General features: G+C 42.9%; 1 protein-coding gene across 1 annotated transcript in view; it reads right to left on the bottom strand.

Annotated features, from left to right (window-relative positions):
- HOMER2 (homer homolog 2 (Drosophila)) overlaps positions 1-14125 on the bottom strand; it is a gene marked incomplete at its 3' end in the record, with an annotated part of 35819 nt that overhangs the window by 6128 nt on the left and 15566 nt on the right. The window contains exons 3-5 of the mRNA XM_010294494.1: positions 9173-9304; positions 2264-2356; positions 866-1005 (exon numbers count right to left, since the gene is read on the bottom strand). Coding sequence (XP_010292796.1) covers positions 866-1005; positions 2264-2356; positions 9173-9304 — 365 coding nt within the window. The remainder of the gene's footprint in view (positions 1-865; positions 1006-2263; positions 2357-9172; positions 9305-14125) is intronic.

The following is a 14125-nucleotide window of genomic DNA, read 5'->3' on the forward strand; positions in this document are numbered from 1 at the left end:
AGCAAACGTTATGATTTGAGATAGGTTACGCTATTGAAATGTCAATAAAGAGAGACGATGTACTTCAAACATAGTACACGCAACCTTAGAATTGCTTACTGGGTAATGCTCCTTACGATGCCACCGCCTTATTTTTTAAATAGCTTTTTAAGAGTAGCTTTATCCTGTTAGGTTTTCTTTCCATTCAGAGATATAGTCACATGCAAGAGGCAGACGAGGCAAGATCCCAGCAGAGAATTATTCTATTTCAAAGTTGTAACTTTGCATATTCTAATGCCTGTGTTTTCACTGTGGCTGCAAATTACTCTTCTCAGCATTTTCAAACAGTTTATCAAAGCAAATAGCAAAAATGTGACTTCAAGGGGCATTGTCCACAGCTTTAGAAACATCCCCCTAAGACTTCTAAGCAGCCGGGTGAAATTGTGTTTCTCACTTCAACGTTTTACGGTTGAATTCCCTTTTCTAATTTTAAATATACAGATCTATTTTCATCAAAGTAAGTGTAGCAAACTCAAAGAGGAAGAGAGATTGGCTTCACATGTTATCAGTAGCAATTGCTCCCCGATGGCTTTAATGTTATTTCCATAGCTCTAAAACTTCACAAACGAAGATGGTTATAAGAGCTGGCATCAGCAGAATAAAAGAGATCTTATTTCATCATGAACTAGATCAGGAAAAAAATAAATGGTAAATATTTCTCAACTGGATACCGGGAGGTACTTGCTAAAATCTGCACATTCATCCCTTCTACTGCATCATTGTAAATTAATGCAATTACATTTGAATAGTATCTGTTAGTATCATTAGCCATCAGATAATTACAGTATGCTATTCCAATGCAATTTAAGTATTAAAGGAACTTCACCTTTGGGCTAGAGCAATTTTTAATTTATCATTCTCAGACTTGAGATGTGCCTCAGCAGGACCACCATGTGATGCCTTCTCATCGTCTGTCCCGTTCACACTAGATGCTCGAGTGGAAGATGGTGTTTCACGTCCAGATTCCTGCAGCACAACACACAAATGAACACTGAGTGTCTCCTGCATCTCCTGCAACACCAAAACACCAATTTCATTGTAATCTTGCTCCCACACCACCCTGCTGAGACCTATGCTCTCCTGGCAGAACAGTGGTAACAAACACATACCCTTGACATCTTGGCTGCAACGCTGGTCTGTTTAAAAACAACGAAAAAATGGTAACGATACACAACATGGAAATTTAAAGTGTTAAAAAAAAATTTAAGCGTTTTAATTGAGAAGGCTTGTGTTTTCTAAAGGTTGGGTTTTTTTAAGATAATGAAACAATACAGTGCACCTGGAAGCAAACAAAGTCCAAACCAAAAACAAAAAAAAAGAAGACACTGCTCCTCCAAAGAGCTACCATTCATACAGTGCTTGGTGCTGATCACCAACCGAGAACAAAGAAAGCGAACCATAAAAGCCGTGACCAAAGTCTTTAAAAAACAAGTATCCAAAGTCAGCCTCTCAGATGGCTATTTGTGGACCCTACACAGGCGGTTAGTTGCAAGACTAAAAGCATTCAGCAACTTTTTTCTGATCGTGCATCTGACTTCCTCTCTGATCAAAATTCATCTAACTCTCCTCCAAACATCAGCCCAGGCCAAGAACGCCCGCTGACAGCGTTCATCCTTACCTAATGTAATGGGTATGAAATTGCCGTCAAACACACAGAGAGGCTGGGACAGCACCCAGTTTCCTCAAGCTGCAAGAAACCCGGACCTCCCTGGGCATGGAGGCCCTTGGCTACACCAAGGTGTGCTGCCTAGAGCAGGGCAGCGTACAAACATGCAGCACAAGCTTATTCCAACCACGCCATGGAGTCAGTCCCCGCACTGGCAAACCGAACTCCTGCAGAAGTGGATTAGACAGATGACGAAAAGAAGCGTCTCGATGAATCTCATTGCTGGCTGCTGAAGCACTACACTGACTTAACTTTCCCGTGACCCAAACTATGTGCAACAGTACAAATCAAAGGATGTACAGCTTTCCCTGTTATTAAAAAAGTTGTAGCAGCTCAAGAACTGCTGAAAAAAATTCGATTTAAATGACGGCAAAGAGCTTGGATGGATGAAAAATATTCCTCTGACAATGCTAACATCCAGCAGCTGACAATTACCTTCGGCAATCTTAATTTTATATGCTTTAAGTTTGCTGCCAGAAGCTGGCACAGTCCATTAGAAAATTTAACTTTAAATTATTTATCCTGTATGCGTACAGGTATTAAAGCTAAATTACAAACCTGGGAATGATTGCTTGAGGTCTCAATTTTCTCTTGAGATCTGTCTCTTGCTAGTTTGGCAGCTTCTTTTACTTCTTGGAATTTCTCTGCAAACTGGAAAAAGCATGAAATATATTTATTCAAATTATTTATCATCTATGAAACTGTTCAGATTACTGTCTTGATACGGTTCATAGATCTCCAAAAGTGAACAACTGATTTTGATAACTTAAAATATTTGGCAAGTAAAAACATTCTAATTCTTTGGCAGGAAGGTTCTTTCAGAAGGAATGGGGGTGTTTCTAAGAGGGACATCGCTGTAGCTGGGGTACTCTCGATCACAGTAAAAACCATGGAGAAAAGGAAATATTAGTGACTCCTGGTTTGATTCGGTTTTGTTTATTTCCTCCCCCTCTTCTCTTTCACTTGGTGTTGACAGTCTATTAAAGTTGAAAGTATAAAAGACATATGTTTGTATTTAAAAATTATCAGTATCTTCTATTCCTAAAAGCAAGTCAATTAAATTAAAGAATGCAAATGAGCTCATCTGCAGGATGCAAGCAAGGGACTATCAAGACATAGAAAAAATTAGAAGAAGGTAGATCTGAATGTACGATGGGGTCATATAAAAACACAGCTTTTCTGGTCCAATTTTCTTATTACTGGCAAAAATAAAGGTAGACGATCTCAGGGAAAGGCTTGAATGCTTCCTGTAAGAGGGCTATATCACACTGAGGGAGGCAGGGGAAAGGAGAGATAAAGACGAAAAGTAGCGATCCCAATCTCCGCAAGCTGCTGTAGGACATCTGCTCCGAAGCCAGTCTGGCACTTCTGAAATAAAAGTATCATCACAGCCAGCCAGGGTTGCAGGGCTTTACACACTTTAAATACTGTTTAAAGTTTTAAGAGGAGGATTGCAAAGATAGAAGAAAAGGCGTAACACACAACTTATTTTTTTAATTAAGATTTATCCGGTATAAGAATGAGTAACTTTGTCTTTCTGCTAAAGCAGCTTGGTCTCGCTTGCCTGTGTTTTGAGAAACTTCAAATACTAGAACGGGAAGACATATTATAAGTAAAAATATAAACAGATGTGTTTTGTTGCACAGCTTGTGAATAAAAGTATCGCCATTATATCCTCAGATAATTCAGAATACTTACGACAAAATTGTAAACAAAAGCATGAAAAAACTATCACATTTTATAATCATTATATGATTATAGAAGAAGAATCATTATCCACTTACTAATCTTGTCTTTTAACTTTTAGACTTACGGCAGGTATTTAGCATGCTCTCTCTCACTAAAATACTGGGATTATAAAGACGGATAAAACAAGTCTTCTCCAACTGGTCAATATGTGGAGGCACCCGTGTTTTGTATAACAAACAGAAATGGAAACTTCCAACACACACACATACATCATTCTTAAATCCCATGGACGAGCACATTCTCAACGCCGAGTGAAATACCGGATGTAGACTACGATCCGTGACGACGCTTATGAATGAAGATCGAGCTCTCAAATCCAGCTGTTTTCCATACAACAGCTGAAACTGCATATGCAAAGTATGAGCTCTCAGTGGTTGCTGTCTGATGGCGTGCGCAGCCACTACACACACAAAGGACTTGATTACCTTTGTAGCACTATAAAGATCATTAGGAACAACTACGTCACTTTTTCGCTTTAAGCGATTTAAGATACACAAAATGTATCTTCTGCCGCGACAACACAGCTATAACAAACTGATTATTTCTAAAATATTGTATCAACGGTAAGTTCTACGCTTGGGTTTCTTGCAAACAGTAAAGGGCTGTTTTGAATCTCTATTTTACAATAAATCTTTACGGGCAAGTATGAAAAATTTATGAGGGTTCTTCATGGACTATATGAAATATGAAAAGACAAAAAGAATTGGAAGTGATCTATCAAATTTTATTTTTGCAGTTATCTTCATAAAGCACACAGGAGACTGCTGTGAAAAATTATGTGAGCTGACAAGAAAAGAACATTTTTCCACATTTCCATAATAAAAAATTGTATATGACTGAGCAAAGTTAATCTTCAATATAAAGCCAATAATGATCTCATTGCATAACAGATTTCAGTCATGTCTCTAGGTTACCAACACGTGTTTAACATGCTTTTAACAATGTATTTATTTGCTTTTAGAAACAAGTACAAATAACTGAATTTTTCACCATCTTAGTGACAGATGTTTGGCTTTAAGAGTCAAAATATTACCCGTCCTTCTTATTGTTCTTACAGATGTAAAGACGGCTGTAACAGAAATCGTGGTGAAAGACTGTCTGGTTTTTGTTTACCCCGTACACTTAGAAACAGTCACTCCATAAAGAGTTCTGCTGCCACTTCTTTTTCATTCTTAGCTAATTAATACTTGCTAGATTTTACTAACAGTCTATTTTTGAAAGCTACGGAGGATCGCTTGGTTTGTTAGGAAATTAAAGCCTTTCACTTGATTACTCTTCTGAGTGCAGCAACACGGTGGTGACAGCCCAAACTTGTGTAGCATCACCAACGCTAACGTCCCCGAGAGTGACGGCACGGCCACAGTGTCTAATCACTGGCAGAAATTAGAGAGATCCTTCCTCTCCAGTAACGGATTTCTTCTGTCCCAAACATACATAATTGACAAATACTACAAAATCACGTGCCACCTCCAAGAGCTAAGCTGACTTTGAGGTATCAAGCCATTGCAACGATAGTGAGTGCTTTCTATGTGTGAAATTCCTAGTTAAAAAGTGAAATAATCTTCTGTTTAGTAAATGAAGACTTGGTAAATGTGGTCTCGAGGGACAATACATGTATAAATACCCAAAACCAATTAAAAAAATCATCATGCTCCTTCTCCTTCCATCTTTACTCCCTTCGTCTTCCCTTTCCTTTGCCCCTGTCCGCGGGCACAGTTGCCCAAAATTTGCCAAAAAAAAAAAACCTGGAGTAGCAGAAACACCAGCTGAACACCACTCCAGTAGCCCATCATGGATTACACGATGTGTCTTCCCATGCCCCAGGAAGCTGTGAGACCAAGCCGCAACAGGGAAAAGCTTTGCTGCTACCCACACTTGCGAGGTCTTTTAGTCTAAGGCTGCTGCAGCCCACGAGCACTGTTTGATTATGAGCCTTGGCCAGTGAAATTTAATGGGGACTCAAGGATGCTACTGTGCACTGCACAAATTATTAAAAGGCTGTTCAAATCTGCAGCCAGCTTGTCACCTGGAGAAATATATATGTGTATAAATAGGCTTTCGTAACATTTTAAACACTAAAACCCATTATTTTGTATGTGCACATTTTAAGCTCCTGATCTGGCATAGTATTTTACGTCTCCTGCTGACAAATTGTGCCAGTGTCAGATAGATGAAACAGCTGCTCCCACCCAAAGCATTCTCATAAATATTTCATCGCCCTCTCGTTTGCAGACGCCGGGCGACGCGGCGCTCCTGCTGGGGAGCACCGCCGTGCCGTCACCCGCAGGGCACGCCTCACTGCTCGCCGTTTTCGCTGGACGAGCCCTCAGTATCGGGCAGATTGGCGGCAAACAAGACTATTCACCCCAGAAAGCGGAGGGTAATTTGCGCTAGCACAAGCAGAGAGCTGCCAGCACCGCAGCCCGCTGGGCCGGGGGCTGCGCCGCTGCCCGGGGCAGGGGCCGGCTCCGCTCCCAGCTTTCTCTCTCCCCCGCAACACCATGCCGGCAACGCCGCACACATCATGTGCACACGTGCGAAGAAGCAAACTCCAGTGCTTCCCAGATGCTGGATGCAGTTGCGTTATGATGTGCAAAGTCTGGGTTTACTGGGTTTCTCACCTGTATAAATCTCTGTCCCTGTGCCCTCGACTACACGCGGCTCCTCAGACACGTCCAAGCATCCCGAGCGATAGCAGAAGTTCTACTTAACCGCTTCATGTGCAAAACACATCACTACCTTTACAGCACCTCGTCATCACAACCCAGGCGCATCGTTAATCCTCACCGCTCTCGATTTGGCTGTGGCAATGTATGAATTACGTCTTTACACCTTTTTTGAGGCACAGGGTGGGAAGCGGGGAAAGGAGGGCCAGCGAGTCCTGCAAGAGGGGGAAAGGACCCCAAGCAGGACATCAACTTTAAGCCCCAGGATTCTCCCAATCAATTTGAATGGTAATTAGGTTACTAGGTCACTGAATGCAGTTTTCATTAATGGCTCATGTTTAATTTGAACTGCTTTTCCCTATAGGTATGGATTAATGCTTGAGTATCTCAAGAGAAGCAAGGCATTAGAGAGAGGCAATATCTTTTATTAGGCCAGCCAATATACTTAAAAATGCAGACGTTTTTAGGCGTGCTAACCTCTTCCCATGTCTCATTATTATTCATTGTTTTCAGCACACATCTTTCAGCTTTATTTAGTTATTTATTTATTTAAAGCCAGGGCTATTGATCTCTGGCTTAGTGGAGTTTTAGTGTGTCCTTCCAATTCCTGACTAAAAGCTTCAATTATTTCCAGTAAAACTGGCACGTTTTAATTTATATCTTTTATAAGAGTATAATAGTATCAACATAAAATGAAACTTGATTTTACTATTCCCAATACGCTTCCGTGTCTGTAATCTCTCCACTATCTCTGATCTTCCGTACTAATGGTTCAGTAATCAAACCGAGGAGCATGGATGATGTAGGGTATCTTTGTCCCATTGCTTTGCATGGTGGTAATAAACTAGGTTTTCTAACATTTTCTGGATAGACAACTGTCTTTTTTTTTTTTTTTAAAATAGATCATCTTAAGCCATTTTCAGAAGTGCTCCCCTCAAGCTCCCCTTCGATACTCTGTCCAGAAAACATCTTTCTGCTGATTTGGAAAGCTCCTGCTGCAAGTAGAAAGCTGTATTATTGGCAGTGGGCCCTTCAGCAGATCCTGCAGGGCACACAGATGTACAGACTGAGCCAGAGAGAAACACAGCTGGTGCTGGGGCCCATGTGCCCACGTGACATGTTTTTCAGATGGGCTCTTGTCTGGCCACAAGAACATTAAAGAGTTGCTTTCTGACACCAGCATTAAATTTGCTCTAAGTATGTGTTTGGACAGTTTCGGAGAATATGGTAAAATCTCTCTGATTAGGGTGCAAGGACCTCCAGATGTACCTCATGCCTTGCTATACCTCCCCACGGGGTGCGTGGTGCATGTTTAACCCCAGCCAGCACTGAGGTACCATGTGGTCACCTGTCACGTTGCAGAAGTGTGACTTCAGTAGTCTGGGATTAAAAATTACCATCCAATGGTGGTAATTCTTTCATTTGGTGTCCAAAGGTTGCACGGTATCACGCTGATCTGTTACTCAAAACAAACTATTCTCCTGGGTCCTCTTTAATCCTCCCATATTCCCATACTACTTATTTAGCTATTATGAACACCTCTTTGCCACAGGAGCGGAGCATATGCATAGATGAAATGAGCAGTCCTCTACACTTGATTAAGCATCATAAAACATAACCAGCACCTCTTTTTTAAAAAACAGTTTTGCATGTGATTGGCTGGGTGGCCTTAGCATCCCAGAAGAGCAGATTATTGCCATGGCACCTTTATGGACATCGCAAGTCCAAAAATAACTTGATGTGAATAAAGTAAAAATATGTCAAAGAAGTAAAATATGCTTTACCTTTAAGAAAATTTTGCAAAAAATACAATTCTCTGGAAATTGCAGTAACTCAGTAAGGCAGGCTTAGTAAATTCCTGTAACAATTCAGTTGATGGAAAGGTCCTCCTTCTATCGCAACGGTCTGCCTTTGCTATTTTAGACACTACAAGAAACATCTTGTTCTTCTGATTCTTTTCATATCAAAAGCAACATGAGAGACTGCGTGCCATGCCCAAGGACACAATGTTGAGTTAACTGACAAAACCCAGTGCCAAGTAGCCACGCTTCAAGTGTCAACTATGTGTTAGATAAGTAGGGGTTTTTTGCTGCATGAACAAACATCTCAGCTGCTTGATGAGCACTTGGCGAGACCACTGATCTAATGACAGAGGATGTGTTTGAAACAGTTGGTTATTCATGACAAGAGGCAGCTCTGGACTTTAGAAGCCTGCTGTGTAGCCAGCCTCTGGTCCAGGCAAGTGTTGCATTAGTACCAAACCTACGTTTGGGGTGCAGCTCCGAGAAACAGCTCTGCCAGCAAACCTGGCCTCAGACCTCCCCGGCTACTCATCCCCACCTCTGCCACAACTCACTGTCACCTCCCCAGGCCTGTGATAAAAGCGCCTTGGGTCAGGGCTGCAAATCACACCACTGAGCTGAAATGCCAAAAACGCAGTATTATTTTAACCCAGAGCACTTTACCGAGCCTCCTGAGAGCATGGCCCCACCGACTGTGGTATCTGCAAAACCAGGGCACCAGCCAGCCCCGGGGGGCTGGCAAGTCTGCCTCGGCTAGCTACCAACGGCAGCAAGTCATCAAAATGCACATTTCTGAGGCTGGGATAGCAAGTCTCTTCCTTCAGAGACATCAGACGGCCCGAACGCCAACAGTCTTGGCGCATCAGCGGTTCCCGTTGCTCTTGGTGCCGCTTCCAGCTGGAATGAGCACACAGGGCAGGGGGATGCCAAAAAATACTTCAGAGTTCAGGTTATTTCTGTAAACATCTGAAAACACAAATGCTTTCAGCCACGCTGGGGGATGTTGTTAAGATCAGCTCACCAGTACCATCATCAGTGGTCAGATCCGATTTACAGTTTTAACCATAAAGTTTGCAATACTGCCTGCTTCTGTATATACACACACTGGATAACTACAGGAGATTGGCAACTTGCATGGATAAAGAGGACTTGCAGAAGCATGCAGCTCAGAAGAGGTCGGATGGGTATATGCAGTTCTTCACTAACAAGAAACAAGACAGCCTTTGCAGAAATTCAGCGAGCGCCCGTACCTTCGTCAGCTGCTGCTCGGAGGGAAAGCCCAAACCAAACACAGTATTTGCTCTGCTGTCCGCCCACTGGCCGAACTTCTGCGATGTTTTCGTGAAGGTCATGTTAGGTGTGATTGTGCTGTTTATGATCACCTGTTTAAAAACAGATCAAAAAAGAATTAAAAAGTAGAAGCCACATCGGAAATGCATATCCTAGCAACGGCACCATCCAAAGCAATTAGCAGTCTAAATTGGGAAATTGCTGTATTCAGATGATTTTTTCCCAAAACAAAAGTTTCTATGTTGTCTTACTTCATGCAGGAATTCTGATGTTTTGTCTTCTTTTTCCAAAGCACTGTCAAGGTCCTGCAGTTAAACACCGCTACAGGAATGTCACTGAACTCAAAGCAACATCAGGGACCGGGAGCTATAAAACAACACTGGCAGAAAAGCCGATGCAAAATGCTCTTTTTTCAGTGCTACTCTTTCTCACGGCTACTCCCACCGCCCTGCCAGGCACCCGGGGTGGCCCGAGGCCTCCAAGCAGTGTGTCCACCAGCAACACCAGCCCTCAGACTGGAAGAGCCAGGAGGTATTTTTGCATTTCTCCATTTGGCCTTGGGCCTCTGCAAGTAGGATGTCTGAGACATGTCAGAAATTAAAAAAAAACCAACAAACAAACAAACCAAACCAACAGAAAACAAGACAAGGAGAAACCGATAGTTTAGTAGGGTGGTGCAGTGCATCACCAACAACGCACACGCAGTATCAAATGTGGGCCTCCAGACAAATATTCTGCCACTTCACACCAGTTAACTAATATCTGCTTCACCACCAGCAACCTTGAAAGCAACAGCGGTTCTTGTAATTAAAGAACCGGCCAACACGAGGAAGGCTGTTGGGATGAAGTCTCTAAGGAACTTAGCGGAGCAAGCATAAAATGTAATCTTGCAAAAAGGAATGAGATATATGTCAGTTCATTATCAAAAATCTTAACTTATTTTCAAGACACATTATTATATGAGTCTAGAGACTCCTTCCCCTGGAAATTAATTCATGCGCAATGTTCTTTCAGCTAACAGAATAGGAGCTTTCTTTAGTAACGCGCACCATCATTTCCAATATGCAAATCACGCAGTAATTAAGCCAAATCTGTGGGACAGTTTAATTAACATGATCAGGAAGTATCCTGGCAACATCATTTACTATGTATTCCAAGCAGTTTTTTTCCTAAGCGATCATTTACATTTAGCAAAAAGTGTGAATTAAATTTACCAGGGAAGACCATTACTGGCCTCCGCCCCCCCAACTCCTGACCTCTGTGCTGGTGCTTCTATTTGCTTTCTTAGCAATTGCTCAGCTTCAGTGGTTCCCTCTGTTTGCATCATCACTTTCAAGTAAAAATACCATTTTCTGCCATTTCCTACCCCTGAAAGTTTCAGCAGAAAGGACCAAAACAGAGGAGGGCTGGGTGGCTGGTACCCCTGAAACTGTTTTTTGCAGGGGAATAAACAGGGCGAGAAAGCGGGAGAGGCGACTCTGCAACCAGCGCTGGCCAACACACCGTGCAGGCACCAGCTTTAAGGCCAAAACATCTTTTTGAATGGCCGGTTGACAGGCAGAGGTATAAGCAAAGGTTCCCAGATGTGCCCTCCTCCAGCAAAGTCACACAACAGAAACACAGCCAGTATAAAATCTAAGTGTGATTTCAGAGATTTAAGTTATAAGAATATAAAAGATTTTATGTAGGGTTTTGACAACACAAAGGGAATATGATGATACGAGGATTGCATGTTACAGAGAGTCACAAGAACAGGAGGAAAAGCTACCGCCAACTCAGAAAAATCAGGATGCTTTCCAAAAACTTTAAGGAAAGTGCTATATGTATATCTCTTCTTTAAAAATCTTACATCAGACAGATGAACTACTTACAAATGTTTAGCTTCTGAAGTTACAGAAATTATTTTAGAAGCTATGAAATACCCATAAATTTCAAGTGCTAAAAAGTATTATTTCAGTCCTACTGTGCCTACCAAATTAGACATCTGTGGGGAAAAACTAATAAAACGGTCCATTTTATTGGAACGCAAAAGCTTCACTCACTGGAAGCAGACTCAGAAGAATAAAATTCTTCCATACCTCCTACACTAATCATTGAGTAAATACAAATATATTAAAAAAAACACACCAAAAGTATCTTTTAGACCACAGTCCATTATCATCCAAGATGCGATAAAAGGAATAATGAAGGCTGCAAACTGTAAACCAGGGAACACCTGACTGAGCGATGAAATGCACCACATCAGCTTAGCACCTTAGAGGTTAATTTCTTCTGTAGCCAGCGCAGAATCCAAGAAAAGGTTGTGGTGATCACACACCTTCAAAAAACTGACAGTTCATCTGTTAAATTTATAATAAGCTGCAATTAGTGAAACTGCCTAGAAGCTGGCTCTGCCTTTTTTTTTTTCCTTAAATCCTCCTCTGTCAATCAGGCACTTCAGAAATGCTGTGTTCCTGCAGAGAGACGAAAACCTAAGTAGAAGTTTAGGAGATTAAATCAGAGCTCATGGAAACAGTTCAGAGGAGCTGGATGCTGCGGGTACATTGCATTTATCCTTGGTCTTCCTCCTCATCCTCACCCCATCGCCCTGTCACGCTCGTGGGAAGACGCCACAACATTAAACGTTGGGAGCATCAGCCACTTTACGTTCACTTCCCACGTAAATCTGGTCATCGCTGCCAAGCAGAGACTCTACATTGGCCAGGGCACAATTATGATGGTTGTGTTTAGAAGAACATTCAAAAGCGAGGCTTGCAAGTGCTCCCACCAGGTAACCCAGGCTATCCCCCCTCCTAAAGCCAGCTCGCCCTCGGCTACGTGAGACGGGGAGGAAAGCGCTCCCCACCACCCCTCCATCTCCCGGGCAGAAGGTCTCGAGCTGGGGCAGAAGGCAGAGGAAGCATTTGTGGCCACCACAACAGGAAAGTTCAACCAAACCAGGAAAATTTTCTTTTTTCATGAGAGGATGAGGCAGAATTTTCAAGTTGCAAAGGCAGAAGGAGCTGGAGGAAGGGTGCAGAAGGGAAAGGGCACTATTTGAAAGCTGTTGCGGGCAGGATGAATCTGCAGGCTCTTTTCCACCCCTAACTGCAATCCACTATTATAATTCTATAAGAAAAGGCCACTCATCAATTCAAATGGGCTCTTATGAAATAACTTTGCATTTAGTCCTCACTCATATAATACACACACGGTGCAATTCCAGCTGCATCAGAAAATGGCATAAACTTGCGGACTTTCACCCAGGATAATGGATGCAAAAGACGAACTACTCTCTAATCAAATGCAATCAACCCCTGAAGTGGTTAAAGAGCTCTCCCTAAAGACAAAGGCAAAGAGAAGCATAATATAATAAGCACCTTACAGAGTAATAAACTCATTCGTCACACTGACTGAATTGTCTACATGTGGTTAAAAAAAAAATCTGCCTTTGCTCTCATCTTGCATCCACATGCAAGAGTATCAGATGGCGAACGTTCCCGATACATCTGCATAAGCCAAACAAAATCTCATACTAATTCCACTTCCTTTGGGAGAAAAACAATCCTGACAGATCTACATTTTCATTTGAAGATGACACAGAAGAATGTTCACAGTACAAGGTAGTGCCACATCAACCAGGAATAACTCCAGACATTTAGAAACACATCGGGTTTGTTCATCAGATAAAAGTGAATGCAAATAAGCTGGCGTAGAGCAGAACATTCGTCGGCTGTAACACACCCATCCCGCTGCCTTCCCACGGAGACAAACTGCCAAATAAATGAAGCAGGGAGAGGTCACAAAACAACCGGAGTGCGACGAAGGAAAAAAAGGTATTGGCAGCTCATGCTGCTCGAAATACATGAGCAGTGCCCATATACACAGCTGCCGTTTCTTTTAGGGGATGCTTCGAGTATCTGAAGGGTTCCCCTCCCATACTCCCCATATCACAACAGTGCACTGAAAGGAAAAAGCCAATGTGGCTCCTGAAAATACATTTTCCCAAGTCGCCATTTCATTAACGCATGGGGAACGTGCGTGCGGCCGGCCGGAGCAGAGAGGGAGCAGAGCTGGAGCAGCACACGGGGGTTGCTGGCTCGGCTCACAGCGTACGCCCTGCCGGCACCGGCCCCGGCTTGCCAGATTTGCAAGAGGGAAAAGCAGAGATGAGAGCAAGCTCAGCGCCGAGGGGAGGACGGCAGCGACCGCGGCGGGCATTTGGCAGAGCCACTGGCACAGCCCCGAGGAGGAGGGCCAACGCGCCGGCAGGAATCGGCCCGGACACCTCCTCTGACGAGACACCCACCAAAGGGGATGATGAGCCAACTCAGCCAGCCCTGTCACAAGCTTCTCTCCCTGGGAAAAGACCAAAATAACAGCTATGAAATAGCTAACGAATATATTAGCCAATATATTTTGGATCTGCATTAAATTAAATCAGAAAAAGGCCTCTTATTCTGGGACAAGAGTGCCAGATTAGGAATTATTCTGGAATTTCCCCTTTAAATTCACATCAACTGTTACTCTGAAGTAACCTCACCTCCAGATCCAAGGCTCGAGGCCATAGGATCTACTCATTAAGAGGTCACTACATTAAAACCTCCCCGTTTCATTTTCACACCTCTGAATATGTGCCTTCCAGTTTGCAGCCCTCGTGAAATTTAATTTCCCCAACCCACCAGGCTGCTAATCTTCAGTAAAGATGTATCCCAGTCTGAAAACAGAATTGAAGAGGGAAAGAAGCTGCTAATCCTCTGGCCACAGCTATCACAGGCTCGGCAGGTTCTTCCAGCTCATCAAGTTGACATGATTCAGAAGGGCTTGTGACACTGGATGTGAAGATGAGGAGACAGGGATGGATTTGCAGAGAAATTCTCCCTCCATCCCAAATGTTCAGCAACTCCCTTGTGGAATTAACCCACCTACGTTTC

The sequence above is a fragment of the Phaethon lepturus genome, unplaced genomic scaffold (assembly GCF_000687285.1).
Source record: "Phaethon lepturus isolate BGI_N335 unplaced genomic scaffold, ASM68728v1 scaffold47010, whole genome shotgun sequence".
In the NCBI taxonomy this organism is placed as follows: domain Eukaryota; kingdom Metazoa; phylum Chordata; class Aves; order Phaethontiformes; family Phaethontidae; genus Phaethon; species Phaethon lepturus.